A 17,925-nucleotide genomic window follows, 5' to 3' on the forward strand; every position below is an offset into this window, starting at 1 on the left:
GCCACCAGGAGCTGGAATGGGTATTATTCTCGTAAAACCAGCAGGTTGGGGGCCAGTGGCTTGGTTCCTTTTGCACAACCCCTTTCACCTTATAAACAGATATATGGAAGACTGTGATCATCGTGTGTGCACTATATACTGTATGCTCTGGCAAAGAAGGAGATGATGGTTAGACTATAAGTTTGGGATGTTGGAGACACCAGTATTAGTTCCTGCGGGAATAAGCTTGGTCCTTGTCATCCACTCTAAGCCTGACCTCCTTCACAGGGTGGACGCAAGGAAGAAATGAGGAGACAGGGAGGCACAGGCCCCTCCTTGAGATCGCTGCTGGAAGGGCCAGATAGAAATATATCCGACAGATGAATAGCGACCCTACCCCGCTAATGCCAATTGAGATGGTAGGTACATAGGACTTCAGATTCAAGAAGGCCGAGGATTGCCCACAAGACACACAGCTGTTGGGAGAGAGGCGCTCTTGGTCCGAAGCAAGCTGCGATGCACGATAGCAAACTTCTCCGCATGGCACCTCTTGGCAGCTGAGTGGAAATGCTTTCAGGGAGAAAGTGGACTTTGGGTGTCCTCTCCCCAATCTCTCCGGTGCAAAAGAGTTAACTCGGTGGAGTTTATTCTTTTTACTCCTGGATTGCAGCTTGCTGGCGGTTATTCTCTCAGCTGTGCTATCCCTGGAGCAAAAGTTTATAGCTTGAGTTTGCCGTGTCAGAGTTTGAGCAAAGGGAGGCCAGCCACCCCGCCCCACCCCCAATCTTATCATCTGCACTTTCTTTTTGAAGGAGGAGGAGAATAGGATCACTCTAAGAAACAGCAAAAAACAACAACATGGCAACCCTGTGCTGAGGTTGCCAAGTTGTTTTCTGGCAAGGCTCCTGTGCTTTTTCCAGACATACCTACACTGGTATGAGCATTCTGTGGAGCTCAGAAACTTGGTTTCCAGGTCTTAAAGAAGAGGTACATTGAAATCCCCCATGCTCTGCTTCTCCTTGTATTTAGATGCGATCTGGGACAGTGCTTTATGCCTGAGACTATATGACATTTGGAAATGCACTTAGAAATGGGGAGGGGGCTGTAAATTCATACACTTAGCAGGTTTTTCTGGTCCATAGTCTCAGATCAGAGCATCCCTGTGGGGCCAGATGGGCCAAGGTGATCCCAGGCCCACCTATGGTCCCCTGAAAGCTGTGTTTGAGGCCCCTAGATTCCCCCCCCCCACACACACACACCTTTTCCCTGGCAATCAAAAAGTGAACGGTCACTCCTGGAAGCCTGTAAAGTGGAGATTGAGTTTTTAAAAATATTGCGGAGGCTTCTCCGCTGCTCACTGGCCGACCAGGTACCCATTTCTCCAAACATAGACATGAACCTGCAGCCGCTTTGCTTTGGCTTCGTTCCTGTACCTTTTAGGTACATTTGGGGGTTTGGTGCATTCCTGGGAGTTCTTGGGGCAGAACCTCGGCCTCTGAACCTACCCAAGCTGCCTCCCGCTGCTCTAAATCAGAACCTGTTCCTTGTTTTGCTGAAATCTGGAGAGAAGGAACAACGTTTGCCCTTCTGTTGGGCTCCTCTGCCTCCTGCCATCTTGCCCCTCGCGCATTACTTCCAGAAGCTCAGCAACACCTTCTGCCCACCACAGGTGTCCAGGGTGTGTCTGTCGGTCAGTCTCTCCTAAAGACCCACCGATGGCATTGCTCTAACCACCGCTGGGCTCCAGATGTTCTTGTTAGGGGATCGATCCCCTTGGGTCCGACTTACTGGCTTGCCAAGGAGGCAGCAGGCCTGCCGTGTGATTCCATGGGCAGAAACCAAGGGCCAGGGGAAACCTCTCTGTGCCAGCAGGACCCTCCTTCCTACACTGGCTGGCTCTCCCAGGGCTACTCTGCTTTTGTGTGTGTGTGTGTGTGTGTGTGTGTTTTGCTGGGAGCCGTTCTAGCAAATCCACTTTCTGCTGCAGCTTCTTTTCCAAGCCTCCAATCAGGAAGCTCCCCGGTGACATCAGCCTCGTTTAAAAAAAAAAAAGTAACAGGGCTCCATCTCTGAAGGCAGAATGGGCTTCCACAGGCACTGCAGGTGGCCACCCCTGCGCTGCTCATCCTGGCGAAGAGAGGAGAGGCCTCAGCACCCAGGGGTTGGGGGAATGGCCGCCAGAGGCGCCTTTATTCAGAGGGGCCCCCTGCTACGCCAGGGAGACCGTCAAGGAGAGACCAGCTCCCTCCTACCCTTCAGCCGTGAGGCTTGGGGGTCCTCAGCGATGCCGGTCCTTCCTGCTGGCTTCCAGTCTAGCCTTGGTGGCTGCCGTCGTCTTGCGAGGGGCGCCATCCTCCTCTGAGCCGCTGGGCACGTTCGGTCCGGCCTTCCCAGAGAGTTTGCCCTGGAACAGAGGGGGCCGGACATCCATCACCGGGGGGAGGGGGGATGAAGGGTGCAGGGGTGGAAGAGAAGAAAGAGGACAGCACGGGTTGCTAGAGGGCCCGTTGCCACATGCCTGTTACCCATAACTAGTTCCTTCAGGGGAGTTGCAGTAGTGGAAGCAAGTTCCACTTCAAAAATAACATAACAAGCATCAGGGAGAGTTGCAGAGTTGATGTGCCAGAGCGGAATTACTTCATGGGCGGAAGGAGTAATGCTTCCTCGTTGCTTTCAAAGTTGCTTTTCAAGAGCATTCTAACACTTTTTTTTTAAAAAAAGTCATTTTGAGTGGAATTTTTCAACAGTTTATTCCCTTCACTTACCAGTCCTAAGGGTTTTTTTTAAAATGGAAACAGTTACAAGAATGTAACAAAGAACACAACATTTAATGCAACAAATTGCTTCTCGACACTGCAAAAGTAATGGCAACAGGTTACTTGGCAGTGGAGTAACTTCAACATGACACTGTAACTGATAGTAGGAATGAATTGCTTTTATAAAGTAACTTTCCAAGCTCTGCAGAAAACTAACAACCCAGCCCAGGGCTCAACAGGACATTACTTTATAGGCTTTATCACCCCTTTAGCTGCGCTCTTTGGTTGCAGGCTGAGTTTGTTTACCTTCTGCAAACTGAAAAGCCAAAACAGTGATGGGTTGAAAGATACATTAGGGAAACGTTTGTAAGCAACCGTTCAAAATGCACCCCAGCGTTTTGTGAAACAGGAAAACTGACAGTTTTGTGAAATTGTCCACAGCACAGTGGAACTTTGTGTTCTTGTGCATTTATTGATAATATGCAGTTATGCAGCACAAATAGAGACAACGTATTCATTCTCCAAAGAGGAATTTGGTTCCTGCAGATTCTAGGAAGAGACTGGAATATTTTCCATGGGAAGAATGGCATTAGCAAAACGCATTCGCAAATTTTAAACTGGGTCTCCTTGAATGTTTGTGCTGGCAACATTGAGCGTCTACAGTGTCCGTCCCTAACCAGAACACTCCAGAAGTATTCTATCTCAGTTCCTGCCACCCCTCGCCCTACTCTGTCATGAGGGCTGGGGTTGATGGGGGTTGTAATCCAGCAACATCTGGAGCTCTAAGGGGAGGTGGGGAGACTGTTCTAGGCCGTCCTGCCAGATCGTATAGCTTGTACTCCGAGCCAAACCGGAAATGTTCAGTGGGGAAGAAGGAGTTCTCCAAAGCTGTTCCCCCCACAGAGCAAGGCAAGGAGACAGATTTTACAAGTCACCAGCAAAAAGAATTTACGGGTTTCTCTTCCCTTTTCAGCAGCTGTAGCTCAAAGTGTCCAACTATCTGGAATTTGGAAATGCCTCTGAGGGAGGAAACTTGTTTGATGAAAGACGTCAGGCCCTGAATACAGCCTGGCATCTCTGAGAAGCTTTCCAGCCCTGGTCGTTTGCTGCCTCCAGATCGTTTGCCTTCGGTTTCTCTCCTGCCCTTCCAGGTTTAAAAAACAAAACAAAAAAAACAGAGCAGCTGAAGGAACTGCCAGGGCCTGGCATTGGTCTGCAAGACACAAACAGCTGGGGAGAACACTTCAAACGTTTTCTCTCTTTTAAAGTCATTTGTTCCCGTTGCTCATTAGAACAGTTCAAACACATCTTGTTGCGATTTTTCATTAGGATGCTTCCAAGGCTATCTTCCCATGTTCCTTTTTTTCCTTCTCTTGTTCCTTCTTTGCTGCTCAGAAATGGACTTTTTAGGACTGTGGAAGGAAATGCCTTAACCATTTAAAAAAAATAATAATCTAAAAACACCCTTCAACCACAACTTTGCAAGCAAAGGGGGATTACTTGTTCAACCCCAACCATAATCTTGGTTTTTATATATTTGATTAGTTTTGAAATGCTCCCAAAATTGGAAGCCAGCAAGCGTGCCCTTGGGAGGCCACAACAGACAGCCTCTCGTGTATGCATCCCTGTGCACATCCCTCTGTGTGTGTGTGTGTGTGTGTGTGTGTGTGTGTGTGTGTGTGTGTGTGTGTGTGTGTGTGTGTGTACACAAGAAAGGGAGAAGTAAGGAGGGAGGGAGGGTCAATTTGCTCCACTACCTGATAAACAAGTGGTGTGTACACAACATACATAGCAGACACCTTTGTGTTGAGCCGGAGAGCCCCAGCACCACGTGGGGGGTTGGGAGGAGATGGGGCCGAGTCATGAAATCCATGCCACACAAGAAAGCCAAACCATTTCCATCGACTGGCCCTGGCTTCTCCTCAAATTTTCCTCCCCAGGTAGAGATGCAAAGGAGCAGAGCAGTTCCCTGGGTTTTCACTCTTTGGAGACCTGTCATCCCTTCTTAACCAGCTAGCGATGGGATCTGCAACTCACTGACTGAGGTCCAGCAGTCCAGCTGTCCTCCTACGTGGGCCGATGAGGCACCCCCCGTCTTGTTCCCCACATTCTTCCCGACCAGCCGGGGGATAGAGGTTTTGCTCAGACCATGCCAGCGGGGAGGCAGGGTGGCACACTCAACAGTCCTTGGCATTGCCTCTGGCCATCTCATCCCCTGCTGGGGGGGGGGTCAGAAGCTCCTAGACCAGAGGGAGTTGGACGGCTCTACTCCGGGGGGGGGGATCCAAACACCTTACCACCACCTGGTTTGCCATCACGGACAGCAGCGACTCCATGGTGGGGGGCTTCTTGCCGTCTTGGCTCTTCAACATCTTGAGGCGGCTTTTCTCCAGAAAGTCACATTGGTTCCGCAGGGACTCTGAAGGGTCGAAGCAGAGACATTCCTAAGTCCTTTCCTCTCTCTCTTTTTCCCCCAATAAGAGCCTTTGCTTTCACAACAGCCCTGCAGAGCAGATCCTTCTGACTGCTATCTTTGGAAGTAGGAATCGACGCTGTAAGAGAAGCAATGATGCCGTGACCTCAAAAGGTGCTGCTTCCCCCACAAGGGAGAGAAAACAGCCAAGGAGGGATGCTGGAGGAGCTGAAGATTTTGCAAGCATCATCTGGATTGCCACAACTCTTTAACACCCTCTAGAATGGCGGTATGCCCCCTGCATCCTTGATGCTGTTTATACAACAGGTTTGCCCAGGGACTTCCTGCCTCTAAACTCTGGCACATGCAGGCATTAGAAGCCTTCAAGCCCTGCCCATTCCTGCCCTCTGGAAATCAGTCTGGCCCCCTGGTTTCCACCAGGAACTTTCTATTCTCATGATAATTCTGCTGTTGACTATTGCTGACTGGAACACCGGCTGCTCTTTCTCTAGCCAGGGTGTACGCCATTGTGGGGAAAAAGAGACCCTGGGGTTCCGTTTTGTCTAGAGCTATAAGAGTTTTACCCTTTTATGACTTTAGCTATTTTACAGCTTTAGGTCCTGGAAAGTCCCTCCAGCTCAACCCATTGCTTGGGACCCTAAGCGCCGAAGGCCACTACCTCCAGAGGGCCAAAAAAATATTATTATTTTTTTTTTAAAAAGGCACCCAGTAATTGCTTTCGGATCAAGGAAGCTCTCCTCTCAGCCCCAAACAACACAGATCATAATGAGTCCAGCAGGAGAAATCGGAAGCTTGGTCAGCCCAAAGGCCTCCCCTGACCAGTGTTTGTTTCCCGCAGGGACTAATCCGCAGGGTGAGCGTTCTGTATTCTTAGCAGCTGCTAAGCAGCTTCTTCTTACCCAACAGCTCCATCGGAGGGTGCTTGAAGATGGGGAGGAAGGCTCGGTAACTGTTTTCGTGCTTGGTCCCTGCAGAGAGAGGAGAGACCCAGGTCGAAGGTGGAGGCCAACCTTTCCATGGGGCTGCATTTTCACGATGGGGATCCGTGCTGCTCTGAGAACATGCAACCTGGGGTCAGCTCTGAGGAAAGATCCCAGGGGTGAGATGGAGGATCTCCACCAGGCGGTGCTGGGAAGGGCCTCACATGAAACGGTGGCCAGCCCTTGCTGCTGTCCACAGGATGTGATCGCCTGGGAGGACGGAGGACGGTTGGTACTGCTTGTGGAGTGGGCCACTGCCATGTATTTCCCGGCAGCCAGAGGAGACCCAGGGGCCCTGATCCATGCCCAAGGTGAACCTTTTTGGTCCAGCTATAGGGCTTCTATTCCTTAGGCCTGAAAAGGTCCAGGGCAATTCCCTGACAGACCGAAGGGTTGTTTTAAGGAGATCGCTTCCTCTAAAGTGGCCCTTTCTGGTATGATCCGGCGCATGCCTTTGTAGCTGTCTGATCACACCCAGTGCCTTACATTCCTCTGTAACACTGGCTAAGCTCCTTGGGGAAAGCAGTTAACACTCCAGGCTGATCCTTGCCTTCAACTGTCTTTATGCATTGCTTTTCACCACTCTTGAGAAGGAAACTAGCAGCTTTTAGGCATGTCCGAGAGGCAAATGTCCAGAAATCTCAGTACGCACACACATCAGCTCACTGGCCATTCTGCCTGGGGGATTCTGGGATTTCGAATCCAAAGGTTGAGGCAAGCGATGTGTATTGCCAGGAGCAGCAGGGTTTCATTTCCCGGCCTTTCATTTGTGCCTCTCGTTTAAGACACACGTTCGAATTCCCTCCCTCTGCTGTGCAGATCAAGCGGGTCAGCCTTAAAAAAAGTGCAGAGATGAGAAACAGCCTTTGCAGAAATCGGCCAGAACGGCCACTTTGCGCCTGTGTTGTTCTTTGTTTATTCAAACATTCATAATCTACTTTTCCGTCTAACAGCTCTCAGGGCAGCTAAGAGATCAATGTAAGAATAATCCATAAAAACAATTTAAACAATAATAGAACACAGCCCTCAACAGAAGAAAGTGGAACCGCTGGCCAGTCAAAAAGGAGAGAGAATACATGCATGCATCAGAATTTCTTTTTAAAGAGACACGGGCCCAAACCCCATTGCTGGCCTGTGTAAAGGCAATGACATCACTGATGGTGGGGGAGATTTTCAAGAATCAAAGAATTTCTACACTTGTCCTGCAACTCGCCATATACGGTCTCATTCTGTGCAAACCACGGCAGCCTCAGAGATGGCAAGAAGGGCCACGGAATTACTTCCCTTGCTGGCGGCGATGTTATGACTGCGGAGAGGATTTCTATGACATGTCATTTTTTTTTGCAGCAACCTATGATTTAACATGTTTATCAATAATCTGGCGAGAAGGGCCAGATTACTCACAAACATGTTTGAACTCACTTATGGGTTCAAAAAAAAAATGTACGAAAAAGTCCAATTCAAATGTAGGCTACAGAGAAAATGTGAGATGTCACTTCATAGTTTTTGAAGTTTCTAGCCATTATGATCGGGAGGGGAGGGCGGGAGGGGAGGGCACGGGCACAGCCAGTCCCTAGAAGGGGCCCTGTCCTAGGCTTTCTTAGTGGGGTGGAAGAGGAAATCTGGACAGGGGCAGCTTGTGTGCCGAACACCGCCTGGTGGAAGCTTCCTCTTCGGGGCACCTGCTCAAGCCAAAGCAGCCTGGCCTTTCTGGAAGGGCTTCCACCCACCTGCGGCGCCCCGTTCCACCTTACAGATGTAGTAGGTCCCTCTGGGGGTGAGGAACTTGCTGGCGGGGTCTTCAGGGAACTTGACCAAGAAGAGCAGCTTGAGGGTCCCGTTCTCTTCACACAAATCAATGGGGTCTGAAAAAGGAGCAGAGGGGTGGCGCGGTGGGTGCTCCTTGGGTCACCCCTTCCTCTGGGTGCTGCCGCCACCCAAGCCCCACTCACCTGTCCTTTGCAGGCCCACCTTGTCACGCAAGTAATGCATTAGGAGTAAAACCGAGCAGTTGATGTTGGCCAAAAACTGTCGGTTGTCTGCAAAAGAAAGGAGCAAGATGGTGGGGGGGGAGACCTGGTCCCTGGATCCCGCACGTGGAACGGCTCCTCTGGCGCTCCAGGACACCCCGCCTGAAGGCACAGGATCTCGCCTGACTCTGGAAGCTAAGGTTGGTCCAGCCTGCTTAGTGCTTGGATGGGAGACCACCAGGAAAGGCCAAATATCTCCATGTTTGGGCTAGGGGAGAATCCTGCTTGAAACCTTGGGAAGCCACCCTGCCTGAATTCTGTCCTTTCTGCTCCTGTTTCTGGTCCTTAAGGGTCCTTCCTCCTACAGTTCTTGGGAGATGAAGGGGGCATTAACAGATGAGCAGGAGAGAAAGACGCCTGCTCAAACTGAGCCTAAGAATTGAATCTCTGTACAGATTGAGGCGGAAATCAGAAGATCAGGAACCAATAAACAAAGGGTGGACTTTAGAAAAGGAGCCACGTTAACTCAGAGGGGCCTCGCCAGCTGCTCTGATCATCACCTTCATGCTCTACCCACCCATTCACAGGAACCCCAAACTCTGCAATGAACCAGTGGCATAGATGTGCATTTAAAAGTGCAGGCACTCCTCCTGTCAGTCCACGCTGCCATCCTTTCCCACAGGAAGAGCTTTTAAAAATACACACAGCATTCAGTTTAGCCGTTTTCAACTGCACTAGGGGAGGGCTTTTGACAAAAACGAAGGGGTCTGAATCCACGGTACCCACTCTGCCCTAAATGCTTTCTTACAAAACTGTAGCTGAGGAAGGCTGATATCTAATAAAACTTGTTAGTCTTTAAGGTGCACGCAGGTTTTCTTTTGCTTCCAGAAGAGCAACTCACATCAGTCACACTTGTTTCTGGGAATATTCCGCCCCCCACCCCTGGCAAAAGCTACTCCCCTTACCTCCATATTTCACTGTGATAAACATGCCCTGCCTACCTGGCGGAGGGCTACCAAGCTCTCCGCCAGCTGGCCGTCCCCAGAGTCTATTGTGACATCTTCTTAGAACTTCATCATGGAACACTCCACGAGGAAACCTGGGATCCTCAAGTTTTTGCAGACTTTGAACAGAGCCAGGAACAGCCTGAGAGTCAGGTCCCTGAGTTCTTCAAGGCTTCATAATTGAGAAGTCACACATATCCTTTTTATTTTATATATTTATTTATTTATTGGATTTTTCCTTTTTCAAAAAAATCCTGTCCATCTATTGGCAAGACACTACTCAGGGTACTTTGCAACATAAAAGCACACTGTGATTATCATTATCAAGGCATAATAGGTGTGCCCGTATCATAATTGGAGATCACGCAGATGCGACAAAGCCCAGCCAGAAGGTGCCCCCCCTCCTTCAGGTCAGTGGGGGAAATCTTGGGGGCCAAGCCTGGAGGAGAGGGAAGGGCAGGAGGAGAATCCATGCGGAAGAAGGAGGGGTCTTTGGTCCTTTCTCAAGGGCTGCTGGAGCCGAGGGTCTGGGATGGTATTACAGAGAAGAGGCAGGAAGGACCAAGGAGGTGCGGTCAGGGAAGGGCCTCGGAAGAAAGTTGGCAAGAGCATCAGGGAGCCGCTTGTCCCCGAATCTCCCAGATGTGCGAGAAGCGGCGCTGCAGTCAGAGGCAGCCCCTAGACCAGGTTGGCTGTGGGGCTGGGGCTGGGGCTGGGACCGGCGGAGGTGCCCAGCCCCCCAGCAGCCTTGCCCCCGGCATCCAGGCTCACGGGCAAATAGCCACCCCCAGGGAACAGCTCACTGACACGGCAGATGCTTTCGTGATAGCTGGGCTTGAACATGTCCAGGGCATCCTTCGAGACCCCTGCCCACTCCTGCAGAGAAACCAAAAAGCACAATCTCAATGTCAGAAGGATGCTCTCTCTCTCTCTCTCTCTCTCTCTCTCATGGTTTTTACACGGTTATTTGCAAAGCTGCATTATTCTAATATTAAACATTTTTAAATAAAAAAATTGCAAGACTGTGCAAAGAACTTTAGTTCATGAATGGTTTAAAAGTGGAGTCAACAAATAAAATGAGCGAGCTGGCTTTGGCATCATTCAACCTGATAATCAGCTCCGTTTCCTCCGTGCCGGCAGCCCAAGGCCATTTTGCACCCTTCCGGTATGGCTCGAGGGACAGGCCGTGGACAGCAGAGATGGTCCAGAGGCCGAGACACTCACCGAGAAATTCCCATGGTACGCGGTGAAGAGATCTTCAAATTTCTTGCTGGGGTTCGGGATGGCGGGCATCAGGACCAAGCGCACCCTGCCGGGAAGGAAACAAAACCCGTCAGCGCTGGCAGTGCTTTGCTGCTTCCACGGTTCTCTTGGCGGGAGTGGGAGTGGGCAGCCGGGCCAAGACCCTAACCCTGCCCACAGAGGCACTGCCTGGATAATCTGTGAACGGCAACATGTCCACGGGAGAGAAAACAAGATGCAGAAGGGACTGGAAGCCAAGACTTACGAGTAAGGAGCAGGGAATGTCAAACCTGGCCCAGAAAAGACTGAGAGGTGATAGAATTAGGAAGCAAAGGGAGAAGGAGCAAAAGTCTCTTCCCCCCCCCATTTCCCGCCCCCCAGGAGGGCAGTGTTGAAACCAAAGGATTAAAATCACAACAGAGGGGATTTCAGCTCAACATTAGGGAGAACCTCCAGATGGCAAGAGCTCTCTGATGGTGGAAAGTGGCGGATCCTCTTCCTGCAGTAGGTTTTTCAACAAGAGAGCCGCCTCTCAGGAATGTTTCAGCTGCGTGCCTTGGCAGGGGGTGGGCTGGATGATCCTTGAGGGTCTCTCAGAACTTTATAGTTCTACAAACTGCAGAACGCAAATCGTATTTCCTAGAACTTCTCAGCCAGCATGCATGGTAGCCCCCCCCAAAAAAATAACTTTTCCAAGCTCTGCACAGAGGCTTAGGGTGCAATGAGAAGGGGAGATGGGTCACATTTTGGACCGCTTGTGGCAGAGTCCAGGGTGAGCTATTTCCGGGCAATCCTGCAAGACATGTGAGATTGCAAAGCGGCCCATGCCTTTTTGGTCCAGCAAGTACAGCTATTCCCTCTTTTTTTTATTACAGTATTATTATTTTTTAGGACTGGGGTAATTCCTCCACAGATGGAAACATTGCTTTAAGGGAGATCCCTCCCAGGAAAGAACCCTTCTCATCATCTGATCACAGCCCTGGTTTTTAAACAACAACAACAGCAACAATCCTTTGGTGGTCTCAATGAGATCTGGATCCCTACATGTCTGATTCTTCCAGGACATGAGCCTCCTTAAGGTTTTCATTCACACAAGCCAGTCCTGGCTGTTCAGCGAAGGGATAAATGAGATTGGTTTTCAGACCGTGATGTGGAAAAAGTGACATCACCATGTGCTGAAAAAAAATCATTCCGGCTGAGCGATGATGACGACCAGGGAACGAGTGGGATTAGCTGCTTTCCTCTGCTGCCAACAGTGACCTTCCCCCTGTGCAGCCACCAGTCTCTCCTCTGAGGTTAGAAATGAAGCAGAATTAGGCCCGGTGAGTCTTTGGCTGGAAGACCCTACAAGGGACCTCCAGGCAGGGCTGGGAAAGAATCCTGCCTGACCTCTCAGGGAACCGCGGTGGCTGCTGGACAGAGCTGGCTTTATTGGGGTGGGTGGACCCCCCAAGGGTCTGACTCAGGAGACGGCAGCTTCCCAACACTCTCCTGTCTCAGGACACCGTCTGCCACGTGAGCTGTTTCTGTTAAAGGGGCATGAACTGTGCGCGAGAGGGAGAAAGGTGGCCAGCCGTCGGGGTGTGTTGCAAGGGATGGGCCAGGTTTGCCCTGAAGCCCAGCTAAGACCCAAGCTGGCCCTTTCGGCCACAGAGGTCCTTCCAAGATCCAGCTGTTCTTCAGTCAGGCTTGGGGGGGGGGCGGCTATCTCAGCCCTTCCCAAGGAAAGATGCCTTCAAAAGGAGGGTGTTCTTCTGGCACCTCTTCCAATGGAAGATGGAAACCCCTAAAAAGGACACATGGCTACTGACTCACCCCCCCCCTCCACAGGTTTTAATCTGCTTGCTCACTCACCTCTCCATGCGCAGCAGGATCAAAACAAGAAGAATCAGGAGAAAGAAGGAAGCCAGCAAGAGGCTGATCTGGAGCAAGAACGGCATGGAAGGTGCAGTTTCTGCAATGGGGGAAACCATAGAATAGTGAAGTTGGAAGGGGCCTCTAAGGTCATCCAGTCCAACCCCCCTGCTCAAGGCAGGAATCCAGATCCAAGCAGATTGGACAGACAGTGGTCCAATTTCCTCCTGAATGCCTCCAGTGTTGGAGCACTCACCACCTTTTGGGGTAATTGGTTCTACTGTCGTACTACTCTAACAGCTGGGAAGTTGTTCTTGACATTCAATTGGACTCTGGCTTCCTGTACCCTGAGCCTATTGTTGCATGTCCTGCACTCTGGGAAGATTAAGAACAGATCCTGCCCTTCCTCTGTATGACAGCCTGTCAAGTATTTGAAAAGTGTTATCATATCACCCCTCTGTCTTCTTTTCTCAAGGCTAAACATACCAAATTATTTCAGTCTTTCCTCATAAAGCTTCATTTCCAGCCCCCTGGTCATCCTTGTTGCCCTCCTCTGAACTTGTTCCAATGTGTCAGCATCTTTCTTGAAGTGGGCTGTCCATAACTGGACCCAATACTCAAGGTGAAGCCTAACCAATGCTGAATAGAGGGAGACTAGTAACTTTTGGGATTCGTAGACTATTCTATTAATGCAGCTTAAAATAGCATTAACCTTTTTTTTGTAGCCACATCACACTGTTGGCTCATATTTAGCTTGTGATCTATGACAATCCCAAGATCCTTCTTGCTCATAGTTTTACTGAGCCAGGTATCCCCCACCTTGTAACTGTGCAATTGGTTTCTTTTTCCGAGGTGCAGTACTTATCCCTGCTGACTTTCATTCTGTTGCTTTCGGCCCAGGGCGCCGTCCTATCAAGGTCATTTTGAATTTTGTTTCTGTCTTCTAGGGTATTAGCTATTCCACCCAATTTGGTATCATCCACAAATTTGACAAGCATTGGGGAGCCCCTGTTGCTTATTATATATTTATTTATTTATTTAACTTTTATGCCGCCCACACTACCCAAAGGTCTCTGGACGGCTTACAACATTTGTTACCTCCTCCCAGTTGGAGAAGGAGCCATTAATCAACCCCCCAGCTTGGCTAGTCCGTCCGCACCTGCTTTGCCTTCTACCCATAAATGCTGCCTATGGGACCTACCTTTCCCCCAATATATAGGGCCTCCCGGCTCGCTCCAAAGTTCTGTGAAGGAACACAGGAGTTTCATCTTACTGCGGACATAGAAGGTATAACGCTTCTCAGGATCCACACTGGCTACGTTGAAGTTCATCTCTTCTGTTTTCTGCCTCTGAAAAGACACCAGCAAGAAATGTGTAAGCATGCCATTCTCTAGAGCGGTTGCGCCCAAAATCAAAATAGTAAAGACGATAACCAGGATTCAGCCGCTCAGCAGTCGATTCAGTGGAAGGAGGAGCTGGATTCTGGCCCAGGTGTTTCAGAGGGCACCCCTGGCCTGTTGCAAGGAGGGGCACAACGAGGGAAGAGGGAACGGGAACAGTGAGAGAGAAACCCACCCACCCTCGTTTTGCCATGAGAGACCCCGCAAGTGGGCCAGACCCGGGGCATGAGGGTAAAGTTTACGTGGTGCAAAGAGTTCCCTCTGAGACCGCCGGGAGGAAGAAAACCTGCCCCCCCCCCTTTTATCTGAAGCTCAGGCCACCAACGTTCACATCCTGCCAGGGCGGACGCCTGTACCGTGAAGTTCACGTCCTTGTTGCTCCGGTACTCGACGGCGTGTTCCAGGCAGCGGGGGTTCCTGTACGGGGTGTTCCAGCTCAGCCGCAGTTGGTTGTTTTCGAGGGCCTTGACGGAGAGGTTGAAGGGTGCCCCGACTTGCACTGGAGGGAAGGAGGGAAGCAAGGAAGAAGCCAGGAGGGAGCCCCCGCCCTCAGCGGGCTGCCCGTCTCTGACTCAGAGCAAGGCGGCCCAGCTTTGGGGAGAGCACTGCTTTTGCACTACAACTCCCAAAACTGGCCCGGCCAGCCTTTCTGGGAGTTACAGTTCAAAAAAGGCAACCTTTCCAAGCAGGTAAAGCGAGTGAACAGAGACAGGCAAGATTTTGAAATGCAGGCTGGTCCAGAGGCCACCTGGCCTTGCACCTAGGGAGCCAGTCCTGTGCGGTCGGTCGTTGGCCACGAGTGCTTTTCCTGCCTAATTTCTTTTGCCTGCCAACGGGCTCGTGGCCAGATGGGGCCGCGAAGCTTTTGAGCTGCAGCAGAGAGCCACGATCTCTGCTCTGCTGGCCCTCTAAAGGCTGTGCCTGCCCACCCCCATCCCCTCCAAAGTTTGGGTCACAGCTTGCTCTAGAGAAAAGGGTCTCGAAAATGTACATGCATCCAAGCCCGGAGAGCCAGGGCTGGCCAAAGCACCAGCCTCCAGATGCTGTAACAGGACAGCTCTCGGGGAACTGGGGCCATGAGAGTCACTAGCCATAAGAACAACGGGGGGGGGGGGGCTAGAGGTTGCCGACGCCTGCCTGCGTAGGTGTCTCTCTATCAGGAGCTCAAGGATGAGACCCCAGAAGGCAAAAGGACAAGTGGGTGGGTGCAAGAAGAGGGAACACCTACCTCGGCTGAGTAGCTCCACGGTGTCATTGTAACTGGTGTTGGTGTGACTCGAATTGAGATGAATGTACAATTTGTAAAACAGAGTCTCGGAATTAAAGGTGATGTTTAAACGACACCCCACTCGAATCCCATCTCTCTGGAAGTAGTCCTGGCATTCTTCAAGTTGCGTATGAGAAAACCTACGTCAAAAGGCAGCACAGGTGAGCCGTTTGAAAGCCTCCAGAAAAGAGCACTGCAGGGTCCAAGTTCAGCCAGACAAGCCCTGCACGGGGCAGGTCCAACCCTCCCGGGAAAATAGCACAGAGGAGGCAGGAATCTCAAAGCAACGACCACACCTCTCTCCAGAGGAGAAGCAAGTCACTGGTCAGTGGAGGGTGTTTCGCTGCGACCGGAGGGGAGAAAGGGGTCGGACAGTTTCAGCTTCTCCCAGGCCAGCAGTGCTAAGAAGCAAGAAGCCCTGTCAGCCGTAGCCCTGGCATCGTTTCAAATGCATGGAAGGATCTGGTGGCATCTTAAAGATTTGTTGTTTACTCTGTTCTTTCTTAAATGTCTATCGCAACCCACCTGCAATGAAATCAAGGTGGCATAGACAACTCCCTCCTCCTTCCCACATCATCCTAACAACAACTCCATGAATTGGTCCAGTCTAAGAGAGCGCGGTGGCTTCAGGTCATCTGGCATGTTTCATGGCTGAGTGGGGGATTTGAACTCGGATCTGCTGGGACCTGCGCAAGTCCAACCCTCTAGCCACTACATCACAGGGATGGGGGAACTCCCTAGGTCCCTGCGGCGACCTGTCCCAGAAGGAGGAGACCCTCCTGGCAAAATGGAGCAAGGCACAGAAACCCCCCTCTCTCTATGTGTGTGTAAGGGTGGGTGGGGCGTTCCAGTGGATGGGAGCAGGCAAAGCACGTACCTGGAGTAAAATGAGTAGGAGACCATCGGTGTTTGCTGTCTTCCCCAATCGCAGGTCATGTAATCCTCATTGAAGACAATGCAGTCCACTGTAGGAAAGTGAAGAATGCTCATTGAATTCCTTATTCTTGTTGATAATTTTTAGGCCCTAGAAAACCTTTTGCCTCCCGTACAAGAGCACGACAGGAAGGGCTCTCCCCCCCCCGACTCCCCAATAAAGTTTTTGCGATTTGTGCAAAATCTCTCTGCAGCAGGGAGTACCACCCCTGCCCTTCCCCTTTAAGGAGTAAACCCACAGAGAGAGAGAGAGAGAGAGAGCAAGGGCGGAAGGACAAAAAGAAGATGGAAGCAACCCATCCAGTTCTTCTGATTTTTAAAAGTTCACAAAACAAGGCAGCAAAAAATGGTTGGGCCAAGAAAGATAGGAAGTCTTGTCCTTCTGGAGGGCTAAGGGAGAAAAAGAAACAGCAGTTCTCGGTCTTGGCCCGTGAGGGCCAGATGAGCAAAGATGCAGGTCTGTATTTCACGACAGCATCAGAGGAGAGAGGTCTGTGCCATCATGACTATCAGCCGGATGCAAAAGTGCACCCAAAGTCTCTTAAGTCCCCCTCCCGGGATGGGGGCGGGCAGGCTGCTGCTTCCTCCTCTCGTCGCCCTTGAAACAAACTCGGAGCTCTGCAGGACTAAAACAGGATGACCGCTTGACCGAGAGAGCGTACTCAGGGCCACAGGACAGGGATCCTGGACAACGTCTGCCATCCTCTTTTCACACGGCCTTTCTGGAAATCATCCTCTCTCACGGTTTCTAAAGCTCTGTGTCGCAGAGGGAAGGCAGAGGGTGCAGCATGATTTCCGGAGCCAGGGGACAGTTGTTTGTCCGGCACCCAAGGAGGGCTGGTGAGCGACCTCAGCTGGCGGGTCCGGTGGGTCCTTCTAGTTCCCGTTGCTGTTCCCCTGCCCAGGCTGCCGGCCTTCGGTCGCTTGCCCTTCCGACCCCAAGCCGCCTGCCTGTCCCACTGACAGAGAGCTGGAACCAGTTCCTTTTCCAGACCACAGTTCCCAGAAAGCCCAGCCAGCAGGGCCCTGATTCATGCTGAGCGGTGGGTACCAGGAGCTGAGCATTGCCAAGCTTTGGCCATGCAGCTCAGGACCACCAATCTGGATCAGCCTCATTTGCACAGAAAAACAGTCAAGACAAGCAAGGAGAGCTGGTTGCAGGTTGTTTTAGCCCTCTGTCATCCCGAAGGGCCCCTGCCTCCAGCCTTCCCCCCCCCCGGGTAAGAACGTCAAGAGCGGCCGACCCGCCTCTGCTGCTGCCCGATGCACAGGGCTGAGCGAACGGGAATGGGTACCCGCAGACGGTCAGGGGGCTTCCCTTGCCCACCTCTGCTCTGGGAAGGAGAGGAAGAAAAGGGAAATGGTTACCTTTTGGTGCTGAACTGTGGGCGCCGGGTCCCCCAGGGCTCAAGCACAGCAGGAGAAGGAGTGAGAGCCACCTCCGGGGCCTCTGAGCAGCACCCATGGCCTCCCTGCTTGCAGCACTGGGAGGGGGGGCAGGGGCCCAGGGAGGAAGGGTGTGCGCGCTGCTGTTGCTGTTCCTGCAGCTGGGTGCAAAGCGTTGTGGGAGCAATGTGGGTTTGAAGCGATGGGTCGCTCTGAAGCAGAGTTTCCGCCTGCTGGGGCTTCCTGTGGAAACTCCCCGCAAAAGGTGCCGAGTGGGCAGAGGGGACAGGAAGGACCTCGATACCCATCACTCTCTCTCTCTCAGTGGCTTCCGGGGGAATTTCTAGAGCGTCCGGCCGTGGGCTAAGCAGGGCCACGGAGGCCAGGACAGGTCCAGCCGGGAAAGTCTGCTCCGGATGGTCTGCCTGGGGTGGATTTTTGGTTGGGTTGGGTTTTTCTTTTTTGCAAGGTTGGCAACCTGTTGACAGCCCTCACTTGCCCGCTTGCTCTAGGCGTGAGAAAGTCCCAGGATGTGCCCATCGCTTGCTTTGTGACAGATGATGACGAGGACCACAAGCACAGGCCCCTCAGGCGCCCTGACGCAGAGGGTCTCAAACGGGCGGCGAGGAGGGTTGCTCTCTACGACCCAGAGAAGGTCAAGGACACAAGGGCAGTTCTGAGAGTGGATCGGGTCCAGCAGCGCTCTAGCCCATCATCCTT

General features: G+C 51.6%; 2 protein-coding genes across 2 annotated transcripts; both read right to left on the bottom strand.

The window, feature by feature from the left end:
• Positions 1-2,152: 2,152 nt before the first annotated feature.
• Positions 2,153-9,090, bottom strand: C11HXorf65 (chromosome 11 CXorf65 homolog). The gene is made up of 6 exons (XM_078380825.1): positions 9,085-9,090; positions 8,102-8,387; positions 7,880-8,014; positions 6,069-6,137; positions 5,033-5,154; positions 2,153-2,383 (listed from the first exon to the last, which is right to left on the bottom strand). Exons 1-6 carry the CDS (start codon positions 9,088-9,090, stop codon positions 2,258-2,260), a joined length of 744 nt encoding a protein of 247 aa, XP_078236951.1. The 3' UTR covers positions 2,153-2,257.
• Positions 9,091-9,323: 233 nt separating this feature from the next.
• Positions 9,324-17,403, bottom strand: IL2RG (interleukin 2 receptor subunit gamma). The gene is made up of 8 exons (XM_020795934.3): positions 17,188-17,403; positions 15,764-15,851; positions 14,848-15,026; positions 13,976-14,118; positions 13,421-13,568; positions 12,220-12,319; positions 10,348-10,432; positions 9,324-9,999 (listed from the first exon to the last, which is right to left on the bottom strand). Exons 1-8 carry the CDS (start codon positions 17,282-17,284, stop codon positions 9,802-9,804), a joined length of 1,038 nt encoding a protein of 345 aa, XP_020651593.3. The 5' UTR covers positions 17,285-17,403; the 3' UTR covers positions 9,324-9,801.
• Between the last annotated feature and the right edge of the window lie 522 nt (positions 17,404-17,925).

Source organism: Pogona vitticeps, chromosome 11, assembly GCF_051106095.1.
Source record: "Pogona vitticeps strain Pit_001003342236 chromosome 11, PviZW2.1, whole genome shotgun sequence".
NCBI lineage: Eukaryota > Metazoa > Chordata > Lepidosauria > Squamata > Agamidae > Pogona > Pogona vitticeps.